The 25,313-nt window shown below is 38.7% G+C and overlaps 2 protein-coding genes and 1 long non-coding RNA gene across 3 annotated transcripts in view; 1 reads left to right on the top strand and 2 right to left on the bottom strand.

The window, feature by feature from the left end:
• zmat4a (zinc finger, matrin-type 4a) overlaps positions 1 to 5,056 on the top strand; it is a 96,101-nt gene extending 91,045 nt beyond the window's left edge. The window contains exons 7-8 of the mRNA XM_088376732.1: positions 3,520 to 3,575; positions 4,423 to 5,056. Coding sequence (XP_088232858.1) covers positions 3,520 to 3,575; positions 4,423 to 4,466 — 100 coding nt within the window. The 3' untranslated portion in view covers positions 4,467 to 5,056. The remainder of the gene's footprint in view (positions 1 to 3,519; positions 3,576 to 4,422) is intronic.
• LOC148398358 (uncharacterized) lies at positions 2,983 to 8,565 on the bottom strand. The gene is made up of 4 exons (XR_015858697.1): positions 8,432 to 8,565; positions 7,790 to 7,901; positions 6,151 to 6,356; positions 2,983 to 5,995 (listed from the first exon to the last, which is right to left on the bottom strand). It is a non-coding gene; the product is annotated as an uncharacterized LOC148398358 (long non-coding RNA).
• Positions 8,566 to 10,788: 2,223 nt separating this feature from the next.
• tcima (transcriptional and immune response regulator a) lies at positions 10,789 to 11,689 on the bottom strand. The gene has a single exon (XM_088377284.1). It carries the CDS (start codon positions 11,589 to 11,591, stop codon positions 11,289 to 11,291), a length of 303 nt encoding a protein of 100 aa, XP_088233410.1. The 5' UTR covers positions 11,592 to 11,689; the 3' UTR covers positions 10,789 to 11,288.
• Positions 11,690 to 25,313: the final 13,624 nt, after the last annotated feature.

Below are 25,313 nucleotides of genomic sequence, written 5' to 3'. Positions count from 1 at the left end.
CTCTCCAGTTTTTTGTGTACACATCTACTGTGTTATCCTATAGGACAGCCGTTCCCAACCTTTTTGCGCTACAGACCAGTAACATGTCAGACAATATTTTCGTGGACCGGCCTTTATATAAGTATATAAACAAATAATACATTTATAATAAAAATCGCATAAAAATAAAACTCACCCCTAAGTATCTGCTCCGTAGCTTTGTGGGCTCGACTGGGGATATATGTTACGTGACCGGGACGAGTGTCTTGATCTGAATTAATTGATCGTCGATAAAAAAATAATGGTGTTTGTTTTGCTGTGCGGCCCGGTACAAAAATGACCGATGGACCGGTACCGGTCCGGGGCCCGGTGGTTGGGGACCGCTGCTATTGGAGGCTACTACACTACCCAAAACTATCGGCAACAAATTTCTTGTGTGTTGACGTAATTGCCAAACAAATATTTTCTCTATTCTGATACATAGGCTTTCAGACCATTAAAAATGTAAATATACCCTCTGGAAAGTCATTACTGATGACATGAACTGCGACCAATGGGTGGAAAGAAAAACAGTGAAACCGTCCAAATCAACTGGATCCAAATTTTTACTAATTTAGGTTTTTGTGGTAATGCAATTACCCTCTCTCCCTCTCTAATTGGTGCCACTTAATCCAAGCTCAACTCATTGGCATGTCACCACAAATAAGCTGGCAGACAGCATTGTGATATAATCACGGCCTGGGTAAATGGATGTCTCATAACTGAAGAGATTAATAAGATTAGTCATTTTCAACTCTCATCTCATTCTTAGGTTTGAATCACCGTAATTCCTCTTTCAGCAGTACGTAGTGAAGATTTGTAGATTTATTTTAAACTGGTGATTTATGAGAGTTTCCGAAGAATTGATTAAATGCCGAGATGAGAAATTATTTGTGTCACAAATTCTGTCAATTCGATGGATGTTGCCGTTTTAGCGTACAGCATGCAACGGTGCGTCTGTTGTGGCCGCCTGACAGATGATCTGCTTATAGGCTTTACTGTAAGGTGCCAGGCTGCCCGGATAAATTTGTGGTGCACTCTGCTACTCTCTCCAGCTCTCTCGAACTTGACCCTTAAGGTTAATCTGAACTGGTTCCAAACCAGTTCTGGGCTCATGTACAACATGCGGGCAGCTAAATATTAACTGTTGGAGCTTTTACATATATTTGACTTTATGCTCTGTGTAGCCTCCTTTACCCACTGCCACTCTCATTTTACTGCCAAAATTTCAGACTTGACAGACAAATAATACCCTCCCGTGGCATGCCGCATGATCACGCTGTATGAAATTTACATGACCACTGTAGCTGCATCTTGCCAGAATAGTTTGAAACTAATCGACTATAACACACTGGTGGAGCCCTGAATTTTTTTTTTCTTGGGGGGGCGGGGGGCATGGTGGGTGTTAAAGGTTATTTCAGGAAGACCTTAAAATAAACGTTTTTTTTTTTTTTTCCTTTTTTACAAAACCAAATGTTTCCTCATTAACTGATAAAGATTCTTTATATTTATATTTCGAGGGACGGCTGGAAATGTGCGTGAAAAAGTCCTGGCCTGGCAGCTGGGAGGTCCAAGCATATTTTGAAAGGGGGGGGGACACTGCCCCCACGCCCCCATTCTTGCTCTGCCAGTGATATAATACTATCATTTTTGTCAATATTATTGTTTTCAGATTTATTAGTTTTGATTCATTATTAGTCTATTTTTTGTTTATTTGTTTATTTCTATTTTTCTATTTTATTTGACATGCCAAAACTGCTCAAGGTTGTTTCCATTGGAAAAGTATTCAAGACCATACAATTTGTCTTCTAAATAAAACACAATGGTAAATACAATCACAGTATAATACTAATGGAATACATAATAGAGTGCTAAATGTCAATTTAGTTTGCGTGCTAGTTTAGTGCTTCTTTGCAGGAAGACAAACAATTTTATTACTGGGCGTCACAACATACTAACTGTCAAATGTCGTGCAAATATCAAAATGTATGTATGCACATATCATCTTGGGGCCAATGATGGATGGACGGGTAGGTGGATGGATGGATGGATGGATGGATGGATGGATGGATGGATGGATGGATGGATGGATGGATGGATGGATGGATGGATGGATGGATGGATGGATGGATGGATGGATGGATGGATGGATGGATGGATGGATGGATGGATGGATGGATAATTGCGAAACACCTTTTACTGCAGTGTTGTCTTTAATGTAATTTCTTGTCAACAGTAAAACGACATATGCCATTTGTATGTATGGTACATGAAGTAGTGAAATGAACATCTGTAAAACACATTTACCGCAAATGTGGATCGTATTCAAGAAACAGTATCTTGGCCCGGCTGCAGCAGACGGCTTGCACACCACTCCACCCTATCAGTGCCGTATGCCTGACGTGGGCCCACTCAGATATGAATCAGGTGCAGGGTAATTGAGCCTTATCAGTTTCCTTTTTCTTTATCAAGTTCCTTTCTCAGCTGATGAGTGATGGGCAGGTTTATGTGTTTGAAGGTAGCTATTGTTTTGTGCAAATGAATTTGGCGGCGGATAACGTTTTTAGGAGTCTCGAGTGTGAACAAAGGGCACGTTTCTTTGTTTTGGTTTATTGTGATTTATTAAAGGTTTATTTGCTTGTTTCAGTCATTACGATTTACAAAGTGATTGTGTGTCAGGTGTAAGAAAGTTAGCCGCATTCCTAGGTGTTATTTTCTGTTCTTTATGTGTTTGAATATAAATTAATTTAACTAACGTGTTGAAATCTGGTAGTCACGTTTTACACTTATGTGATAAGGGATCAATATTATATATTATATATATTATATATAAAAAAATATATATATATATAATATATATAATATATAATATATATAATATATAATATATATATAATATATATAATATATATATATATATATTTTTTTTTTTTTTAATTTAACTTTATTTTATTTTTTCAGTGTTACTTACTTGCTTTACTTATATCTGGGCAAGTGGAATGTATTAAGGACATTTGAGCATTGAGCGTAATTACGGGCCAAAGTACCACCCCCAAAAACTCATTTCCAGTTATAACACTTGTGAGAGTCTTATTTCTCAAAAAGCATTCCAGTCTCTTCTCATTAAAACAAATACGCTACTTGAAAAATTGCTTCTTTGGAATTCCCAAAAGAAAACCATCCACAGAACCGAGAATGATAAAAAAAAAGCTTTCACTGGAAATGAAAAACAACACGTTTATATTGATATCTAATGATAAACACAGTAGGCGTACTGTAAACTGAAAAATCCATTGTGTACTAAGAAAAGCGGACTTATTTTTCTTCAAATGCTTCATAAGAAACTCTCTTCACGGTCTGAAGTCCATGCAGTGCTTCTTAGTATAGACCTGGCATGCACTCATTACCCTTCAACAGATAAAATACAGTGTCAGTCTACAACAAAGTGAGGACTTTGATCATTATAATTTTGACATTCTTCTGCTTTATCTTTATATACAGGACTTGGGAAGAGCTTGAAAGCACGTTATCAACAGCATACTCCCCTTCACCCTCAGGTAAAGTGCGTCGTTGTCACGGCCAATACCCGCTCATTACATCATTTGTTTTATTGACCTTTCCTTGGTGACCTGGAGTTGAGGCTCTTATGTACGTTAGTGTAACTGTAATAACAGCAGTTTAATCGCTCAGTATCAATATTACAAAAGAATATACTAGATTAAATTTGATAAAAAAAAATTGCAACTTTGCCAATGGTTTATAGGGTTTCACATGAAGATAATAAATGAAAACAAACAAAACTTGAATGGTAATGGATTATCTTCATATTGTTTACCTGCATCAGTGAAAATTAAGAACATATCAAACTCTTGTAAAAATATCAAAAGTGAAAAAAAAATAGTCACCAGATCCACACTCAAAATGAATGGGCTCTTCCCTGACCTCTTCCTTGCCTCATCTTTTCGTGAACATCATTGAAAAGCTGGGAAATAGTTTTGCATATTCTTACCTACTCACACCAAATTCAGTCTAACTTTTTGGCAGTGTGTGCAACACTAGCATTCTAGCACTCAGCAGTCATGTATTTTTTCATGCTGACACAATGGTCTCCTTTCAAGATATGACAAACATTTTTATTAATTGCAAAATAATGGACGGATATGTATGTATGTATAAATAGCAGTTGAGGTTTATATCTATAGTTGCGTGTGTGTGCGTGTGTGTGTGTGTGCGTGTGCGTGTGTATGTGTGTGTGTGTGTGTGTGTGTGTGTGTGTGTGTGTGTGTGTGTGTGTGTGTGTGTGTGTGCGTGCGTGTGTGTGTGTGTGTGTGTGTGTGTGTGTGTGTGTGTGTGTGTGTGTGTGTGTGTGTGTGTGTGTGTGTGTGTGTGTGTGTGTGTGCGTAGAAACTAGACAGGACAAAGGGAGTGAACACGCAGAACAATGGTAAGGCCTTGTGGTGGAACTGGGGCGAGACAGTATGTCTGCAGGCCTGTCGGTTGCTGAGCCCCAGGAGGAACCACCAGCGCCACACAGGAAAGGTCTTTCTCCAGAGCTGCCTCAAACACACATACGCACACACACTCACACGCACACTTACACAACGTACAAACACAGATTGATCAAGACAATAGTGAACAACAAAGGGCCCCATCCTGACCAAGCCCTGGACATGTCTCTACTGTAGCTCCAGGGACTCATCTCACACAAACTCAGAACAGACCGTCCTGGCAGACGCACACGCTTACAAAGGGGTCAGAACTTTCATGGAAGACTTGACAGATTCAGACTTACTCATTGTCTGTTTACTCAGCACATTTCGTCAAAGCCGAGTTCCCGATAAGGCCAGAACATATAATATAGACAAAATACTGTTCTTTTGAATTTTAAATGAACGTGGCATGCATGTTTTTAGAAGGAAGCCAAAACACCCTCGGGAAAGTTATTGAAGGGAGAACAAGTTAATGCCACACAATAAGAGCCGGGCCCAGAATCAAACCTGAATCTCAGCATTGTGAGGCATACTTTCTGAGCAACTTGTCCATCGTGATGTCCATTTTCTGCTGCTAATCCATCCATCCATTTTCTGTACCGCTTAGTCCCCACGGGGGTAGATCACAAAATAAAGTTGATGTTATTGTTTTATACTCTTCAATGTGCTTCTAAATTGTGTTTGAGCTGTCTCTAGTTTTGTGATTATTTACCTGTATCAGTATTATTGAAATTAACTGAAATGTCAATTTTGTCATTCAAAAAAGACCATAGCATTTTCAACATGTTTCTAGTTGAGAAAAGAGGCAGCATACACCCTGAAGTGGTCAGCAACCAATCACAGGGCACATAGAAACAAAGCTCTGTTTACATTAACATACACACAAATCTAAACTTTGAAATATTTTTGCCTTCAATTGTTAAATGATGATATATTTTTGTATTTGTTAACCACAAAACCAAACAAAAACCAACAAAGAAAATGCTCATTTAAATTTGGCTTCAAGCCTATCTGTAGTTGTTGGTATGTTCGAAATATAAATTGAGTAACTCTAGCTCCAAATCAAGAAAGTTGGTGCAGATCCAATTTTTAGTTGTTTTTCATTATTTTCAATTCATTCTACTAATGAGTTATTGTTACATCTCTTGGACTGAAAAGCATTATGAGCAGGTGTTCGGAATGATTTGACCTTTGAAACTCAAAGGTTAATACATGTTATTACCTATGGTGTGACATTGCTTGTGCAGTTAGCACGAGTCATGTTAGCATTGTTGTGACACATGGTGTGATCCATGATGCAGAAAGTGTTTGGAATGTCTTGCGTAGGATGTGGAGAAAGTGGCCTGGTCCCTTTGTGGCTGGCACATAGGTGGCAGAGGTGAGGTAAAAAGTACACCACTGACGCAACACTTCAAGCAAGACAACAAATGTGCTGAATGCCAGGAATCCTTTGACGCTGTGGAATCATTTTCCCGTCAAGAGTGAATCTGGACTCCGAGGAAAAAAAAAAAAAAAAAACAATGAGTCAGACTGGATGGCGCGTTAGCAGGACAAGTGCCCTTTCTTTTTCCTGCACTCATCTTTGCAAATATTTCAACTGCTTCCTGTATGTACACAGTTTACATCACTATAGCGCTCTGACCTTTGCTCTGGATTGTCCAGTCAGTCGGCCAGCAGCTAGTGACACGTGCAGGAGAAAATAGGGCATCGTTTTGGCTTGAATGATCAAACCCTCTTCAGTGGTGTCAACATTGTCAGTCAGGGTTAAGTTGGAGAGTGCTTGAGGATTACCATGGATCCTGAGTTTGACACAGCAAGAAGAGATGTAGGGCAGAATTAGGATCAGTCCTGTTGGAATGAAGGCTGCGGTTAATCATTTGGCAGATATTAAAATGTGAGATCAGAGAAGAAAAATACTTTAACTCAACTTGGACATGTGGAATGTTTGGTTTTAAAGGAAGGTTTACAGCATTTTTGCCCAGTGTGGTTTAACTGTGCATATGGGCAAGCCTTAATATTTTCGCAGCAACACGCCGCTCGGCCCGCATTTAAAAACAGCCGGTTGGTGTTGTTCTGGGCGTGAACACAGCCAACTTGTTTTGCAGCCAATTTAATCAGCATTGCTTTTAAAACTGGCATGCGAGTAGGACATGGTGGAAGCAAACATTGATTTGCTAGCGTCCATGCAGGAGATCAAAGTGTGGAAAGTATGTTGCATGTAAACCTCCACAGGCAAGTGATGATCACTTGGAGACTGGCTTGTACCCTGAAAGTCCATGTCCGTATGCAAAACCCCCACCCCATACCACTGCTGTCCCGTGACCAGTAGAGTCATTTAAAAAATATAATTATCATGATTATGTTTAAGATAATGCTGGTTGTAGTTGTTGGTGGTGGCTTTTGTTTTGTTTCTTACTTCTGTTTGAGCCGTGTAATGCCATTTGGTTCCGCATACTTAGTTTATTTGAATGACAATTAATGGAAGTCTAAGTCTAGAAAAGAGCACATTCAATGAGGTCTGTACAGTCACAAATGTTTTTATGCTTGAGCATATTTAACTGTCCATTAATCTCGAGCCCTTAATCACTAAAATATAACAAGTGTGAATGTTTACGGGCAGAAGCATTCCAAAGCGCAAAATCTGGGCTCCCATAATCAATCGCCAAGGGCCGCTCAAAAACGTTCGTTGACCGAGAGGCTGTTGATACATAGTTTTCCAGTGACACATATTATCCCAGCCAATGATTTAAACCTCAGTCGAAGTGGAAAGCGAGGGAGGGGGAAGATGGGCAGTGTTGACACATAATTTACACATGTAGTCTAAAACTAAATATTTTCAACAATATACTACTACTACTTTCACTATTTCATTTTTATTTGGGGGGGTTTAACCTCCAAAGTGCTTGGGGCCATTAAAAAGTCTACCACCACCTCCCAGAGATCAATGTCCAAGATGTCCAGCACACTGGGTAATCTTACAAACAGAATGTGTTAAATTAATTGTTAAATTAAGAATTACCATCAAATGTGTCAGGATGCCTCATTTCTTATTAAGCGGAACTCTATAAGCTCTCTGTAATAAATCATAATCAAAATAGAAAGAATAATATACTATTTCCATAATGCTGTGAAATCTAGATATATGTTTGGAAGATATGTTTAGTGTCTTTTAAAAAGTCCTGAAGCATGGATCTGTTTCAATGCGGTATATGTCCATGGCAGTTCCTTTTATGGCGGGAGCTTCCAGCGACAATGCTGACTAATCCGAAACTAGTTCATACCTCATGCTTAGTTCCTCATAAGATCTTGGTTTGAACCGGTTGGCACTGGAAACAAGTCGTCTACCACTCCCTGCACTGTAATCGCTGATCTGGTGCCTGTCTGCGTCACCCTCTTTTCAAAAAACACACACGCACGCACACGCACACGCACGCACGCACGCGCACACACACACACACACACACACACACAAAAACTGTTGGTCTTGCGGCAATCGGTGATTGTTCAAACATGGATTTTTTTACTTTGTTTGACAAAAAAAAAGACGTAGACACATTTGTAACCCTGCTATATTGAATATGATCTTAAGTGTGCATGTTTCTCAAAAGCACAAACTATTTTTAATCGAGTCTTTAGCCACATTTAGCAATACACATGAGGTTAACTTTAACCTGTCAAAACCAAAAAGAAATGGACAAAACATGTACATACATTTTGAATTACATTTGTCTTGAATGCACAGTCTATATAGTTCACAAGTTTGTTCCATTATTTAATATTATTAGGCACACCCAATTCCGTTTCAGAGTATATTCAATCTTGTTTAGCTAAAATGTTGCTATATATGAACCTTTGTATTGGTTGGCATTTTATGTTTCCATAGTTCCGTTGAAGCCTTTTCCCCTCCCAGCCCACACCTTTACCCTTTCTCTTCCTCTAACAGTCGTCCAGGTCCGAAGGCTGTCTGCCACAGTGTCTGTTGACATGAAAGCATTTACTGTTTCTAAGGCTGATAAAAGGCAGGAAAAGGGTGGGAGAGGATGGGCCCAAGTCCAGCACGGCACACTGTAGCCAACACCGCTTAGACAATTGATTTAAATTTTAGCTTTATTTTCCTGAACAATTGGATGGCAATAAAAGGGTATGCACATTAAAAAATGACTTAAGCTAGGAGAAAGACATGAAACAGCAGAAAGCTAAAAGTGCCAAAATCGTTTACATGGTGAACAGACTTGGATGATAAAGCATGAAGTGTGGCCTCAGTGACCTCAGTTGAAGACTTATTGCGTGCAGCGATACTTTTAACAGAACAATTAAATGATGAACTTTACAGATCATGGTCTAAAAGGAATTAATTCATTCATTTTCCAAACCGCCCATCCTCGCAAGGGTCACGGACATGCTGCAGCCTATCCCAGCTGATTTGGGGCAGTAGGTGGGGTACACCCTGCACTGGTTGCCACATAGACAAACAAACATTCACAGCTATGGACAATTTGGAGCAGTCAATCTTGCATGTCTTTGGAATGTGGGAAGAAACCGGAGCGCCTGGAGAAAACCAACACAGGCAAGGGGAGAACACGCCAGAGCCGGAATCGAACCCTGTATCTCTGAACTGTGAGGAATACGTGCTAAGCAGTGCCATCTTCTATAAGGAATTCATTTTACAAAAACAAATTTGAGTGAAAAATTTTGGTCATAGCTATATGAATCTGCATGCAAAACATAAGGCCTCGCTTGGAACAAACAGGGAACTCCGCCCAGCACTGGTGAGATGTGAATATCTGTCTCAACCAGTTGGCTTTTGATATGAGATGGCTCATACATACATTGAGATAGAAGTTCTTGGTTAAGACAAATTTCCCGAGCCATGGCAACGATATTTAATACACACACATACACGGCCACAATAATACAGTTTATATGCTGCTTTTTATTTGTCACTGTTTAATTTTGGCCTTTCTTACTAGTGAGGTCATTCCAACACACAGCAACTCATTTGCGGCAGTTATGTGTCAGAAGAGTGATAAGACTGTCACAGATGACGCTCCCCTGAGGGTGAGCTGTATTTCTTTTCAGCGCCCTTTAGTATACCGTATGTTGCAGCACGTGAGCGACACACCAGCGCAATGGCGTCATGTGTCACAAACCAAGAAACTGGTTTGAGCCGGTAGAGGGACTACCAAAGCAAGCAGATTAGGAGGCGGCCACTCGAACCATCTTTGCGTCAGCAACAAAGCCTGCTACAGATGCTCCTTTTGCATTGATGAAAAGCTATAAAACACGACAAAAACCTCTGAGGTCGGAGTAAATGCACTAAAAGCTTACTGCATAAAAATGTCATTTATGATTTTGTCGAGAAGGATAAATCAGAAGGTGAAGAAGCAAAGCCTGGACAAGTCTAAAGCCTGTAATGCTACTTTAACAGGTTCTTATCTAGAGAGAAGGGATGATTAAATAGAGTCCAGCGCAAACACACAGCGCAGAGGAATCACTCCCGCCCTCCCCAGCCTGATCTCAACTGGTTCTCGCCGGTCTGATGTAGCGCGTGGCTGTTTGAGGGAAACCCAGGCAGGCTTAATTACATCCTTCTCTGAGTAATAGAATATTCACTCTCCAATGGGCTTGTCTCGTCAGAACAAAGAGCAGTATGAAAACAAAAATGTGCCAACCACGCACTTTATGAAGAAATTTGGGCTTGGTTACATGACTCAACATTAATTATCACCTTAGCCATAAGCTGTGAAAGACATGTTTAGTTTACAGGCAATTACCTGACTACTTTCAGATTTAAATGATGACGTTATGAATAGATGATGCTATTTATGAACGTTCAACAGATTTTTCATTTTAATTCAGTTTTCATTTGTCACGGCTTGATGTCAAAACAACAGCAGTCATCTTTAGATTTTACCTTATATTTTGTTATATATGTCACTAATCTTATAAATATCATAATAAACTGTCCACACTTGTGATTTTCTCTCAGTTTTAGTTGTGCTCTCTCAGCTATAATTATAATTCAGCCATTTATTGTGGCCTTTGTGCTACAATGGCTTGTCATCTGCACCACCTTACTGCCTTTGTCTCCTTACAATGTTTACAGTTAAGGAAGAGAGGTAGATGTAAGCCTGTCTCTTTTTGGCCATTAAAATGACTTTGAAGCACAGCACTTATGTCAATTGTATCTTAAAATGACACAAGGGATATCCTTTTTCATGCGTGAGTCGAAAATGGTGGTTCATGTGAACTCAGAAATAAGGTTGCACACAAGCAGAGCTTTACTTTTGTAAACAAAACGATTTATTAAAAAGGGCACAGAATAGGACACATCATTCGTGAAAAAGTGGCTAATTGAGATTTAAATTAGGAGCCACAGCAGTGACAGTGTTCATGTTGGAAGAAGGCATGTGTTCAGGACAGGCATCCATAAAGGTTCTTCTTCTGGCATTTCAAGTCTCATATAGTTGTTGCTTTCCACCAGCACCTCCTTTGTGTGCTGCTGCCTCATCAGCATGGCTGAATTCAAGCTTCAGGGGAGTCATTTTATGTCCTTCATTGCTTCCATCATCTCATCTGCTTCCATCCGGTCATGGCGGGACTCTCCGGCGCTGCAACGTGACCACGCTGGCAGCCTTTTGCAAGCTCGTCATCGCCCCTCGGATAGCCGCCACACACACAGTAGTCGGCGTTCAAGTCCCATCAGGAGCGTAGTCTTGCGTGTTTTCGGCTCCGAGTCGAGCCGAGTGAGTGAAGACACAAGCGGCTACAGCAGTGCCGTCAGCGGAGTTTGAGCATTTGCCGGAGCAAACCCGCGATCTGGAGGAACTTGTCCTTCTTCCGCTGCTTCAGAGCCATCAGCGCCCGGGCCGTCTCCTCCGGATCGTGTGAGTAGGAGAAGATGCTCCTCACCCGCTCCTCTGCTTTCATGTCGCCCGTCTTCTGGAAGAGTCTGGTCAGGGCGTCCTGGCTCACGTTGTCGAAAATGTTGGCCACAGCTTTCTTGCGGTGAGCCGTAGCAAACTTGTTGCCGTGGACAGAAGGACTGACACGGCGGCAGTCTGAAGACACGTACGCGGACATCTCGTCTCTCGGTTGGTTTGGCGCTGAGGCGGAGAGAGAGAGGCCGGACGGGCTTGCTTGGCTTGTGAGGCTGAGTGAGCGCAGGAGAGCTGAGCCTGCGTCTATTTATGCTGCTGCTGTGGGAGGGTCACTCCGCCAGCCTGCAGTGACATCAGCAGTCGTAAAGCAAAGAGGGCAGACGAGCAAACTGCTGCTGCTCTTGTTGTTGATGTTGTTGTTGTCAAAATACCAACGGGAAGATTAAATTCATAACTAATACCTTCACGTTTAACTTACCTTTAACTGCCTTAGGATTATTTAATAAAGTTTAACATTACAATAATAATAATATTAATATTGATAATAATAATAATAATATTTATGTACGTATTTATTTTTGTTATGATTTGAGGAAATAATACATCATATCATTTGATTTGTCCAGTCAGACGGTCCACGAAGATGTCATATATCATATGCAGTATTTTACTTTAGTTATAACCCTGCTAGAGTATACTCAGGCAAAATGTAAGATTAAAAAAAATGAATAAATCATTTACAATTAAAAAAAATAGTTACATTGTGTTTAAATCATTTTGTATGATGAGACAACTACAAAATTACCTTATTATATGTCAGCATGAAAACAAAAATATTAACATAATCAAACCAAAACAAAGATGATATAAAACTTAATTTATCAGTTATATTGAATTTGTAGGTTTTTCATCAAGATGGACGTGTCATCTGGTTTATCATTTTATGATAATGTGTGAAAATAATTTGTATTGCAAAAAACAATAAAGGGCATCAACAAATCATACTGATATACATTATGAAAAATAAGTTAAATTGACAATATAGGGTACTAAATAGAATACACAATAAAATCTAAAGCAAACAATAATGTAGCTGAAAAGAAAAACATTTAAAATTAAATAGATTAAAAATTAAAATATATTGACATGCAAAAACATGCAAAAGCTTCAGTAGAAACAATATGTAAATGTAAAATTTACTCCAAACCTTGCGCTTTTTTTATGTGACTCCGTTCTTTGTGAATATGCATTAACAATTTGTTGTTTAGCAGCAGAACAGAACTGCACTGCAACATACAAAGAGTTAACTTTCCCCCATATTGCGCCAAATTTAAGGTAACTTGAGGGCACAAAAATATTTGAGTGTGTAGTGTAGGAGTGCTCTGCATCAAACTTAGAGCTGTTTGGAATATCTTACGGCATACGCATACCTTGAGTAGCTAGCGCACCATATAAATAATTATGGACAATTGTTAGTTTGGCGCAATGAATTTCTACATTACTTTAAACCAGAACTATGATGGTAATATGACTATGAAAGTATTGTTAAAATAACAATGCTCCGGCAGTATCAAATAGTAGTCAAGTGTTATCAAAATAGGAAGATGTTGCGGTTCAACAACACTCTAACCAAGGGTAATAAGACAAATAATTAATTTGTGAATTGTTAATTGTGATTTAATATTTGTAGATTTCACAATACAGTAAACCTCTTGGACCTTGTTGTGCAGGTGCACTTATTAATTCAAAAGTGAGAATCATAGAAAAATGATGTTGATTAATATTTTGGATATTTTATTTGTTAGTTCTGTTATTTTTTAGTTTTACTTTACAGAATAGTATTCATTATACTGTAATACACACATTATTCATTATACTGTCATTCACACATTTGGATGACATTAAATTGTGAAGGTGTGTGCAATTTTAGATTCTACTTTAAATTCTTTATTTTTAAATGTGTGCCATATTTATAAGGGCACTATTTGTTTGTCTTATCCATCTTATTGTAGCAATGAAGAGGAAATTTAATGGCTTGCATTGCCTACAGGAAGAGCTACAGTTCATGATGTCATTGTTTTGTTTAGTGCTATTGTATGCGTTGTTGTTACCTATGGTGATACAAAGACCATATTTTAAGCAGCAACGTATTTAAAACTGAATGTCAAAAGCTTTCTTATCACACACAATTTACTGGCAAATCTTATTTAAAGTGTGCATGTTTTTTCGTTTTGTTTCCCAAAATTGACGCTCTAAAAATATTCAGCATTTCTGGAACTATTTCTGAGAGTAAAAAAAGAATCTTTGGATTACAACTTATTTTCTTCAAATGTCTTAAGTGGTATTTACAACCAAAGTTGACCTGAAGCCATTTGTTGGCTGGCTGATCTTATCTGGTAAAGCAGTGAGGCCCTGTTCGGTCGCAAAACTGGAACTTGAAGAAAAAACAGTACCACATAGCTTTGCCCTCTCATATCCTGAGTGCCTTATAAGGAAAAGGAAAGTCCTCCACGCCAGCGGTGATAACTGACTCAGGAAGTATATTTTTTCCTGTGAGTGCAGCCTCGTGAAGGTCATACACAGCATGCCTGGCATGTGGAATTGACTGCTCGGTGGAACAATGAGCCAGGAATCCTTGCTGGGTTTGAAGTGAGCTCGGATCCAGCTTTCCTGGCATGCATTATTTCCAAGTCTGTGTGAACAATGCGTCGCCACAGGATATGTGACCGTCTGCAGGTGGCATGGCTGGAGATATGAAATGTCAATGCACTCCTTCAGGAAAATAAGGGTTGGCTGCATATTTATGACCCCAATACTGTCTCTGGGCGCAAGGCACAAGCAATGCACAATGAGACCGCGGCAAGACGGAAGGCAGAGCCTTGAGCTTTTTGACCCTATTCTCCTGTATTCACACTTAATCTTAACAGAAGCAACACACAATCTAAACAAGGACTGAGGCTGTGTCTTTTTTGTGAAGATTCTCGGGAGACAGTCGGTTCACTCCCTTGTGTAAAGATCAAACCTCTTCCGCATTGGTTTAAATTTAGCTGACATTGCATAACTAACACTGACAGCAGTACCTGAAATGAAGTCAAAGGGGCTGATAAAAGTCCGATATGGAGTGATATGATGAATGTTTTTCTTTCTAATTACAGTTCATGGCCTACTTTTGTGTTTTTATTTATGTACTTTTGATGCTGAAGCAAATTTTCATGCTCTTAAAGGACAATGAGACATGACCCTGCAGTTTGGGAATTGAAATCTTATGCAACACAGCAATTATCAATATTTAGGAAAAAAAGGACAGTATAGGTCTTGCAACATGGATCTACGATTTTAGTTGAGGTTGTTTTCCTTGCACACAATACATAACCATTTATCATCATCATCATCGGTTTAAAGTCCGTTTTCCAGGCGCCGCTGGGTTGGACTGGGCTCTTGATATGGCTTTCTTCATTTATGATTTTATGAAAGTGTTTCTGTGTTAAAATTTTTAGGAACACTTGAAAATGTTTGTAGCATACATTATATCGAAAAAAAGACGCGCACTGACATGAAGCAAAACATGCAATGATTTACATAAATCGTAAAGCGGGCATCGGCATTTACATGAAAAGTCTGTATTAAAAAATGATATCCTTACTACAATTCCCGCCTGAAAAAATACTCAGCAGTGATTAAAGGGTATTTTGGTACAGAGGGGCGGTGAACTTACTGAGGTCCACTTTTTGGTTGGACTCTGCTTGATTGACACATCAGCCTGACTACCGTATTGGCCCAAATATAAGACGGTGGTTTTTTGCATTGAAATAAGAAAAAGTGGGGGGTCGCCTTACATTAGGGGTCCTGACATTATACCCATTCACAACGCTAGATGGCGCCAGATATCATTAAAGTGACTGCTGACCTTAACTCCCCAGGCCAAAGTGAACCCCTGTCACGAAGAATAAAAATAAAAATAGCGGTAGCACGAAAAAGAAAAAATAGCGGTCAGAAAGAAAAGAGAAGAAAATAAGAGAAGAGATAACAGAAAATGGAGAAACGTAGCTACAATCTAGAGAAAAGTGGGTCGAAGATCGGCCAGGTTTTTTCAAACTTGAATTTTGAAAAAGAGGGGGCCGTCTTATAATCAGAGTCGTCTTATATTCGGGCCAATATGGTATATCAGAGGAGGCCAAGGTATCTTTCTCTTGTTTCCTGGCTTGCTTACTATGCTTAATCAAAGTTCGGTTGTTTTGGAATACAGTATTTTACTTCTAAGGTAGCAAAGATGCTTAATAGATGTGTTGTGGCTGGGTGTAGCAATACGCCTAAAGAAGGGATCAACGTACATCTATTCCTGAAGGATGAAATAAATAGGCTTGCCAATAAGCGAGGAGGCTTGCTATGGACCGCGCTAACCGGCCTGCTGCTCAGTGAGGAGACTTGCACAGCCAGTGTTGGCTGTCCAACGGCTGAACGAGGAGGCCTGCCGCAGACGGTGTTGACCGGCCTGCCGCTCAGCAAGGAGGCTTGCTGTGAACCGTGTCAGCCATGTCAACTGAAACAACTTCAAGACAAACCCCAGAGGCCAGCTTGTTGGGAGCGCCGGACTTCCAGCGAGGAGGCCGAGCCTTCCGCTGACTGTGGTCATTTAGGCACAGAAAAGGAAGTACTTTTCAGATGGGTAGTGGAGGGGGTACCATACTTCCATACACTTCAGGGGAAATGTAAGTTAAATGACCCCCTACAGATTTTAATTGGATATACGAACAATTCAACTTACATAAAGCCTCTCGGAATGCGTCATGTTGACGTATGTTGGTGACTGATGAAAGGAAATAGACAGACGTGACAGGGCACTTTAGCTGCAGAGAGGTTGCTCATTTCTTGCTCTTAATTTAACCATGGAAAATTGAATTGTTTTATGAGGTTTTCAGAGGTTGAAATGGGCCCAAGTAGAGATGTCCTCATACTTTTTGAGGATGGTTGATCCTCATTATTTTGACATTTCAAGCGATGTCTGTATATTGATTTCCAATGGGGAAATTGTGATTGCTTCCTTTCGTGACGTCATCAACCAAAACAGGGTGTGTTGCCCTATTGCTCATTGTAAGTGGTTATATTGAAAGGCATTAGTTGTTTTACTGTTTCTGCAAGACGCAGTGATCCATGCACAACTGCAGCATTGTCACTGAGCTTGGCTTGTGTGGCAACAGACATAGTAAAAGGGTAGCTTCATTAAATGCAGAGTGAGCTGGACTTAAATATGTCTGTGGTCGTCATGTATCTTTCGTGTACAATCAGGATGCACCAGCAAATCCGCATTCGCTGTCTACGAAAGTAAAACCACAATGTTAACAGAGGTGGGCACTTTACCAAATTTTGCCGGTCCATTGCGTGTCCTTTGTCCACAACCTGGGCACGCTTCCATCATCGTCCGTCTGTCCTCATTCGTTATAAAATTGTCCCACCATTCGTCCTTCCTCAAAATTTTAAATGCACTTCTGTACTAAATAAATAAATGACCGGACACCTGCAGAAAAGCTTTACAGAGCCTCACATTAACTTTTTTTTATTTGTAACCTTGAAAAGCCTAATAATTTTTAAGTTTAAAATGGCTTACTTTAATCAGGATCCCAAGTAGCCAGGTGGACAAATCCATCAAATCCAAATCAGTTATTGTGATGTCATACAAAATATTATCAGGCAGCCATTCTAAAGCTCAAGACATTCTTCTCTGAGGCAAACGGCTTTCATTTTTTCCTATACGTCACGGCCTGAGAGAGGCAAAAGTTTCATAATAATATACTATTCACATCCATTTTTTGGGCGACCCCGCTTCCTGGTTAACATTCACATTTGTTTTTTTCTCTCTTTTTGCGCAATGAAAACTTTATTTGATGACAAAGTTTTCTTTCTTCTTCTTCCCTTTTCATTTTGTATTTGCTCATGTGCTATCTCCTGGAATTTAGCAGCAGTGACTGTGTCTCTTAATATTGCCTGAAACAAAAATAAAATAAAAACAATGAAATGATGTCGTAAGACACAGTGACAAAAAAGACCACCGGTTGATAGTATAATACAAGATTTGGTTGACAGTGTAAGTGAAAAGAGTCGACTATATTTCTGTCAACATTCTTTCTCATGAATAGCATTTTAGAAAAATCATGTTACTTCACTTGCGTCTCGTTTTGCGACCTCCTGCATGATTTTTTTTTTCACTTTCGGCCTGAACGTACGAATTACACGAGAGACAAAGCGGAAACGGAAACCTAAGCTTTGGCAGACTTCCATGTCTGTCGGACGGACTGAGTGGTTAGTTAGCTCTTGACCTGAACAAAAACCTGTTTCCGTCCATCTTCAGTCCATCCTTTTTTCTTTTTTTCTTTCTAGTCCATCGTCTTTCGTCTGTAAAATGGGCATCCGTCTGGGATAAACAGACAGACTGTTCCGTCCCTGAGACGAAATGGCCCCTGTGGAGGTTATATAATCAGAAAGGTTTGTTAATATTTAGCACTTACTGTACTTTTATTGATTTGACTTTCTAACCTCCGACCATAACTTTGTAGGTTAATAAATACGTTTATTTTGTAAGTTCATAAGTACAGTTACCATTGTCCATTTAAAGTATGATTGACATACAGTTTAATATACTGACTTGTGGGACCAATAATTGTAATACACTCTGCCAGGGGTATCCAAAGTCCAGCCACTTGCAGCCGTCAGCTATTTTTTCAACCAACTCGAATGTTAAACAAGGTCTGCATGAGAACATTATGTTGTGCTAGCCGACATTGTTTTTCATGCTTTGATGATGGAATTTGAACTTTTTCCTGAGCATATCTGGGACCTACAGTTTTAGTAAGTTCAGTAAAATAGAATAACAAAGTGGCCTCCACTTCATTCAAGTTTTCACTAAATGACTGTTGGTGGACAACATTTGGACTCATGCACTTGGGTGATGTCACATCACTGGAACTAATGCTAGTTAATGCCTCCCCACAAGCCTTGGGGTTAAAGGAAAAGAATGTTTGACCTGTGTTTATAACTGTCATCAAGGCCTTTCTGGAATATGTTACATGCAACACACACTCAGTGTGTCTGTTTGGCCAATGTCTTCTTATGTAACTATATCACAGGAAGTGAAGGGCATTTGGGTGCAGGAGTGTCTTTGAAAGTATTTTTTGCATGTGTATCAATTTGACGCTTTAAAATATTAATTGGTCTCAGAAAGTCTTTCCTCTACTGCATATTTTGTTCATTTGCCCCAATTTTTTTTTAACATTTATTTACCCAGGCAAACAATTAAGAACAGGTTCTTATTTACAATTGCGGCCTGACCCAAAGAACAGTGACTCTTTGAGGAGGGTGGGGAACGGGATGCTGAAAATAAATAAATACATAAAACAAAGTTAATATAAATACACAATCAAGAAATAAAATACAACCAAAAACAGTAAAATTATATAATATGACAACATGATTACGCTAACAGCTGCAAGAGTCAGTCAAAACTTGTAGTAATTTGAAATTTGAAAACTGTGATTGATGTGATGACAGTGAGTTTAAGGGTATTTTGTACAGTATTCCAATCATAAGATGCAGAGAAACTGAAATACCAAGATTAAATGTACATCTTAGAATAATGAAACATAAACAGATGAAAAATGTTTCAACAAGTAGTCTATTAATTTCACAGTGTTAGCCAATGGGTACAATTACATAAATTGAGTAGATTACTGCAGACATGAATCATTTTCTGAAATGTTGTCAAACCTCTGCTGCAAGCAAGTAATTGCCATGACACTGCTGACGATTGGAGTTTGTTTTTGCTAAGCATGCCAATAACTTGTTCTATGTGTATTCTTACAGCTGCTAAACAGTGAGGAGCCCTTACGTCACTCTCGTCAAATGTTCACAGACTTTGCACCTAAGAAAACTATACATTTTATTCTATTGCTCTATTTCACTCAGTCTATCCAAACTTGTTTGAAGACGCATTTCTAATTTTTGGCTTTCGACACCACATGAGACTGACATTGCCCTATTTTCTAGTATATATGTGGTAGTATCATTCGTTTGTGTTTTAACATACTGTTTTCACTGTGTTTGTTGTTGTATTATTTAATTTATAGCTAAAATGTGTTGCAAAATGTGTAATAGAAATGGAAAGTTGTATTGTATTGTATAAAGCTATGGCTGTAATTTGAAACGGTAAAGCACATATTTTTGTGATGCAATATTCATGAAAGATGAGAGTTTACACTTCCAACATGTTTTTATTGAGTTTCATTGATTTTAACTTCAAAACCTTCTGTTGTTTTAAAAAGGCAAAAAATTAATTTAAACTGAACTGTTCAAACACTTCTGTAGATGCTCATTCAGATTTGACTGTTATATGTTGAGGTCAGAGTATTTCCCACTCAATGTGTTCAAACTCACATTATTTGAAATAAACCGTTTCCCACAGTGGCAAGGAGTCCTTAGAGGACGTAACATTAGCATGCTAAACAGAGTTCAAGTTTCCTCCTTCTCAAATTGTCCCTCGTTCAAGCTACCTACAACCACCTGGGAGGGACTGACCTGTGCATGCAGATTAAATGACTGAGCACTGAGCCCGCATAGACAAACCACGCAATACCAGGTATTATCACGCTGAACTGGCTCAATCCGGCTACCACTCGCTTCGCGGCTGGCTGCTCTGCATGGGGCCTGAGGCCAAACAGAATGTTCGTTCGTCTACGCAACGGATCCTGCGCCAGAAACAGCAGGCCTCTCTGATTCAGGTGGATCACGTTAAGGTAACTATTGTACAAAATGATTTTGCAGGGCCCCCGGTTGACATATACCTTTGATATGACCTTTGATTATACCGCATTACAAAAATGCATTCCCTAGTTTAAAAAAAAAAAAAAAGTCAATCTATTGAAGTCAATCCAATGATGTGGCCCATTCCATGCATTCCGTCCACCCACATGAATTAAAACAGTGGACCAAAAATCTTCGGTATAAGATTCTGTGATGGAGAAAAATGAGTAGCATCGATAAAATACATTCAGATATTGGACAACTGACACATTTCAAACAACTGAATGAATAAGCACCCTCAATCAGAAGGTGGTATATCACTAAGTAATGATGTTAGTGAGAACCACTGACAAGCTAGTTTTATTTTTCTTGTGTTGTTTACTTGTATGTCCATTGTGAACTGTCTTGTCACCGTGGGATAGTGGGAATGTAATTTCGATCTCTTTGTGTGTCTTGGCATGTGAAGAAATTGACAATAAAGCAGATTTTGACTTTGACTTTGACTTTTGAAGCTACAACACAATCTGACCACTTGTACAAAATTATCATATACAGTACAAAAACAAATGCAAGAACGTTTATTTGTTTTAGTTGTAAATTAATTGTCAATTTTACTTGACTTGTACTGTACATATTTAAAAGAAAAGAAATTAAGCTTTGTTTATTTTTAAACGGGGCCTTAAGGAAATATGACAGTTTTGGTTGACACTGTCAGATGAATTTACCAATATAGATTGTGATTCAGAAAACTTTTGTTCAGTTGTAATTTGGCGTAGTATAGGACCATATTGAACCCTAAAAACATCGGTCTAATGAAATGAGGTAACCAAATTATCATTCTAGAAATTATCATATGGTGCAAGTTATCATCACGCCGTTTTGGCTGCACATTTGCACAACAACCTTTACAAGAGACTCGAAATGTCTGAGAAACATTTGTTTTTTGAGCTATTATGTCATGTGTGAAAATAAATTACATACATGTATGTGGGTCAGTGTATGCTTGACTGAGTGCTTGACAACCATAGCAGCTAAGTAGCCGCAACACTGTAGTTGTGTTGAATGTCGTCAAGGTCCCACAATTCAGGATTTGACCAAGATTGTTGGAAAATGTCATGAGATCTTGCTCTCTGATTATTTTTTATTATTGTTTTATATTTTAGTCAATGTCAACTGTTCTCTGTTCAGGGTCAGTTAAGTATTTGCAGCTTCCCTCCTTGAAAGAGATTTTTTTATCTTGAGATATTTTATCTGGATTTCATTCAATAATCAAGCAATGTTTTTCTTTTGTCTTTTTTATCTTTAGATTCTGCAGTTTGACAGTTCATCAAGAATTTTTAGTCACTGGCAATGAGGTGCATTAAGTGCATTTGCATTTGAATTAGATATAGGACTTTGGTTTTCCTGAAATTTACAAAAATAACATGAGAAAATAAAAAAAAATTAAAATAAGTTTAGGTCATAATACAAACATAACACGTTTTTTTTTTCTATAACAGCCTCAAATGTGATGCCAGCTTAATGTGACCCAAATCTCCTTGACAATAAACTTTGGTGATTCATTCTTAAAGCTACTTATTGTTGTTCTACTAATAACAATTCAACATCTACAGGTTGTTTTTACTTCTATTGCTATTGTTGATTCCAAATACGAACATCTAGGGCGGACCACCATCTTGTAACAGATACCAATTGACCTCAGAATATTTTAATCTTGGTATTTTTTTATGTTGGTGCAGCTATGCGCAAATGATATAATCAACAATAAAACAAGATTGCATTTTTGACAATGTTTAAGTTCTTTTTGTAAGGTTTGTGTCAATGTGTAAAACAATTCAAAACTTTTTTTTAAACGTTATTTTAGTGGAGGCAATCCCTCAGTGGTGTTAAAAACTGGGCTACGTCAACAGTAATGGATGTGCGCAAGATCCATACAAAGACAACATAAAACAAAGAGGCAAGAAGTGATGAGGCCTGGTCAGGCGCCAAGCAAAGGAAAATGTTGGTCGTAAGCCGCCCCATTGTTCATCGTGGCAGGAGGGCCAGGTCACGCAAGGATGAGGATGATCACGAACAAGTCATCAGTGGGAGTTTCATAGATATGAAAGCAATACACATCTACTGTGCTGTAGCTGCTTTGTTTGGCTCAGTTATAAAAATGAGAAACAGTCTTCTGTGGCCAAAGGTAACACGATGCTTGGGGAAGATTCTGTTACCTCTTTGACAGGAAGGAGACAGCAGTTTCATAATATTGCCGTATGAGTGGGAATAAATGAGTGAGAAAGTAATGAGATACAGATGGAGCATTATTCTTTACCACGTCAAAAACAGCCGAAGTTATCCCTGTGATAGTGTCTATCATCCCCAACTAGATAGAAAAGAATACATATTTTGCTTTTTTCAGCTACAAGATTACAAAGAGTATACTGAAAAAAACACAGCTGACTATTATACATGTTGAAGTCTTAATTTGATGAGTTTATGTGTTGAGGATCTTGTCAAGATTTCATAAACAATGTAAGTTTGGAAACATCATCAACATCATCAGTAGGAATAGTTTAAAGTGATTGTACAAATTTGGCGTCTGTTCTTGGGACAGAACAACACAGCAACAACATTCCTATTGCTATTTCTACATTAAGACAGTACGGTAAATGGATTATTTATCGGGAGAGACAGTAACATGACTGTTATTACACTCAGACATTTTAAGATATTCTCATAACATCTCTACTGCAGATATACTATGTGATGTGTGAAAAAATTAATTGTATTGAGACTAAATGGTCAAAGAGTAAGTCCTGCAACGAGTCTTTCAGGAAATTATCTAAACTCAAAAAGGTTTGGCAGTGCGCAGTGTGACATCTTGGAGGTGGAACTGAGAAACCCAGGTAGCCTCAGATTGAGGCTGGTTCAAATCCGTATTATATTATATTATATTATATTATATTATATTATATTATATTATATTATATTATATTATATTATATTATATTATATTATATTATATTATATTATATTATATTATATTATACAGAAAGCGATCAAAACTAGCTTTGAAAATGTATATTAAGGATAGCATTTGTTCAATTATTGATCAAGTTATGGCAAAAAAAAATTTGCAAAATTTCAACCTTATTCATTACACACAACAAACATGTTGGTACAGATTTTAGCAATTGTCATGGAAGTTGACAAACAAGAGCCACATAGAATGATATGGCGGGCTGGATCTAACCCTTGGGCCTTAAATTTGATACTGGTGCATTAGAAGCTTGTGACACAAAGAAACAACCGCGCATGCAGACTTTGAAACACCATATGTGAGGTGTATAAAGTTGTATAATAGTAGTAACAATAATGCACTAGATTTATATGGTGCTTTACTGTAACAACACTCAAAGTGCTTGCAATGGATACATATAATCCAAAAAGCAAAACATAACTGATTAAAATATCCAACTAGGAAAGCACTAGTTTAAGCTTTTATCTGCAAACACAAAATATCTGACAGCAACAAAAAAGTGGAGCATACAGAGTAAGTGATTCATAAAAAGGAAATGTTCTTTGTGAATAAATAACCGATTTTTACAAGTAAACTTTTGGTTTCAGCTTGAGCCTCTCAAGACGCAGTAAATGACAACAGAAAAGTGGGGGGTAGAGAAGTAGAGAGAAGGCAGTGCGTGATAAAGCGGCAACACTGAAATGAGGTCAACAGTCACTCTGTCTCTGCTTTTGAGTGCACGCTGCAATACTGACAAGGTTATAGACATCTTTCTCATGCTCATTTCCAGCCGCATGTGGCTTTTTGAACAAAATCCATGCATGTGGCATTGTCTCAGAGTGAGACCAGTTTGCAGTCTGCAAATACAGACATTATCTGGATTGCGGGAGAAATCGTCAACAGTCTATGCTTTTCTGCATAATTTTACCCCAAATTAATTAATTAAGGACATCATTCATCTAATACGTGGAGGATGGATTATACATTAAATGTTCTGTGTTCTTTGTACTGGCAGCCAAATTGTACAAATAATGTTAAATGTGCGTGAGATGGTTGCAGCCTTTCTCAGGCAGCTGTCAGCTTGTTTTGCCAGCTCACTGGTTTACTTTTTGTGCCTCTCATGGACCTGATTCTAAGGTGCAGTACAAACAGAATGATAGGTGACTGGAACTGAGCAAAGTCCTTTGATAAAGCCTATTGGGCCAATAGGCTTTATCAATAGTATTGGCGAAAGCTAATACAAGCGAAACGAATAGTCATTTTATTTACATTTCCACCAATATTGTCCATGTAAACGTAGCCATTGTCTTTTACTTGACAAGTTTTCTATCTTCTGGTCTTGTTTCAAATTTGGCACAAGGTAAACAATGACATGAGACTTGTGGCAGACTGACAGCCAAACTACGGACAGTAATTCACTATTGCGTCAAATTCCATGAAGGGCATTTCTAAAGGCGTCACGGGAACATCATCCCTTGGCCCTGCTCCCATTGATATGAACCCTAACGCTGTCTAGTGTCCTATATATTCTATGAAAAAGATAACACTGAAAAATAATAAACAGGCAACATTTGATTGTATAACCATTTGCGAGCCTGATTACAGATGAGACATTGCTCCAATACAATCATGCTGACATAGATCATCGCCTGTAGGCTTTTTATTTTTCCACAACTTCCACATTCATCATTGATCATTAAGGTCTGACCAGGGGTTGAATGACCTGTACTGTCCCTGGGTTGACGCCATCATCCATACATTTACATCTCTGTACCTCCAGGCATTTGGGGGCCCCGTGAAAATGTATCACTTTGGGCGCCATTAGATCAATGCAGCCGATAGATATTCTACTTTCTCAGGCTGTCACTCATTAGGCAGCGCAATCGTCATCTCCCCTGTTTGTATGTGTCTATATTTACAATCAAATGCAAGTTGTATTTCATTTGAAACTGCAGTCCTCTCGCCAAAGCCTGCAGGCTGAACAGCTAACTGAGTCTTTGTGTGGCATCATCAAATGCAAACTGCAAATACGCATGATGTCCTCACTCCTCTTTGAGGGAACTCGCCTTCACCCAAGTTTGCTTTAGAAACTGAAAACAGACAGACACTGCTTCCTGGTGGTGCTATTGT

The sequence above is a fragment of the Syngnathus floridae genome, chromosome 5 (assembly GCF_059516105.1).
Source record: "Syngnathus floridae isolate MCC-2025c chromosome 5, RoL_Sflo_1.0, whole genome shotgun sequence".
Lineage (NCBI taxonomy): Eukaryota > Metazoa > Chordata > Actinopteri > Syngnathiformes > Syngnathidae > Syngnathus > Syngnathus floridae.
This window is presented reverse-complemented; position numbering and strand designations above follow the sequence as displayed.

What these genes read in the sequence shown, in the direction of transcription:
- tcima (XM_088377284.1), bottom strand. Translation starts at nt 11,591, where the DNA reads ATGTCCGCGTACGTGTCTTCAGACTGCCGCCGTGTCAGTCCTTCTGTC.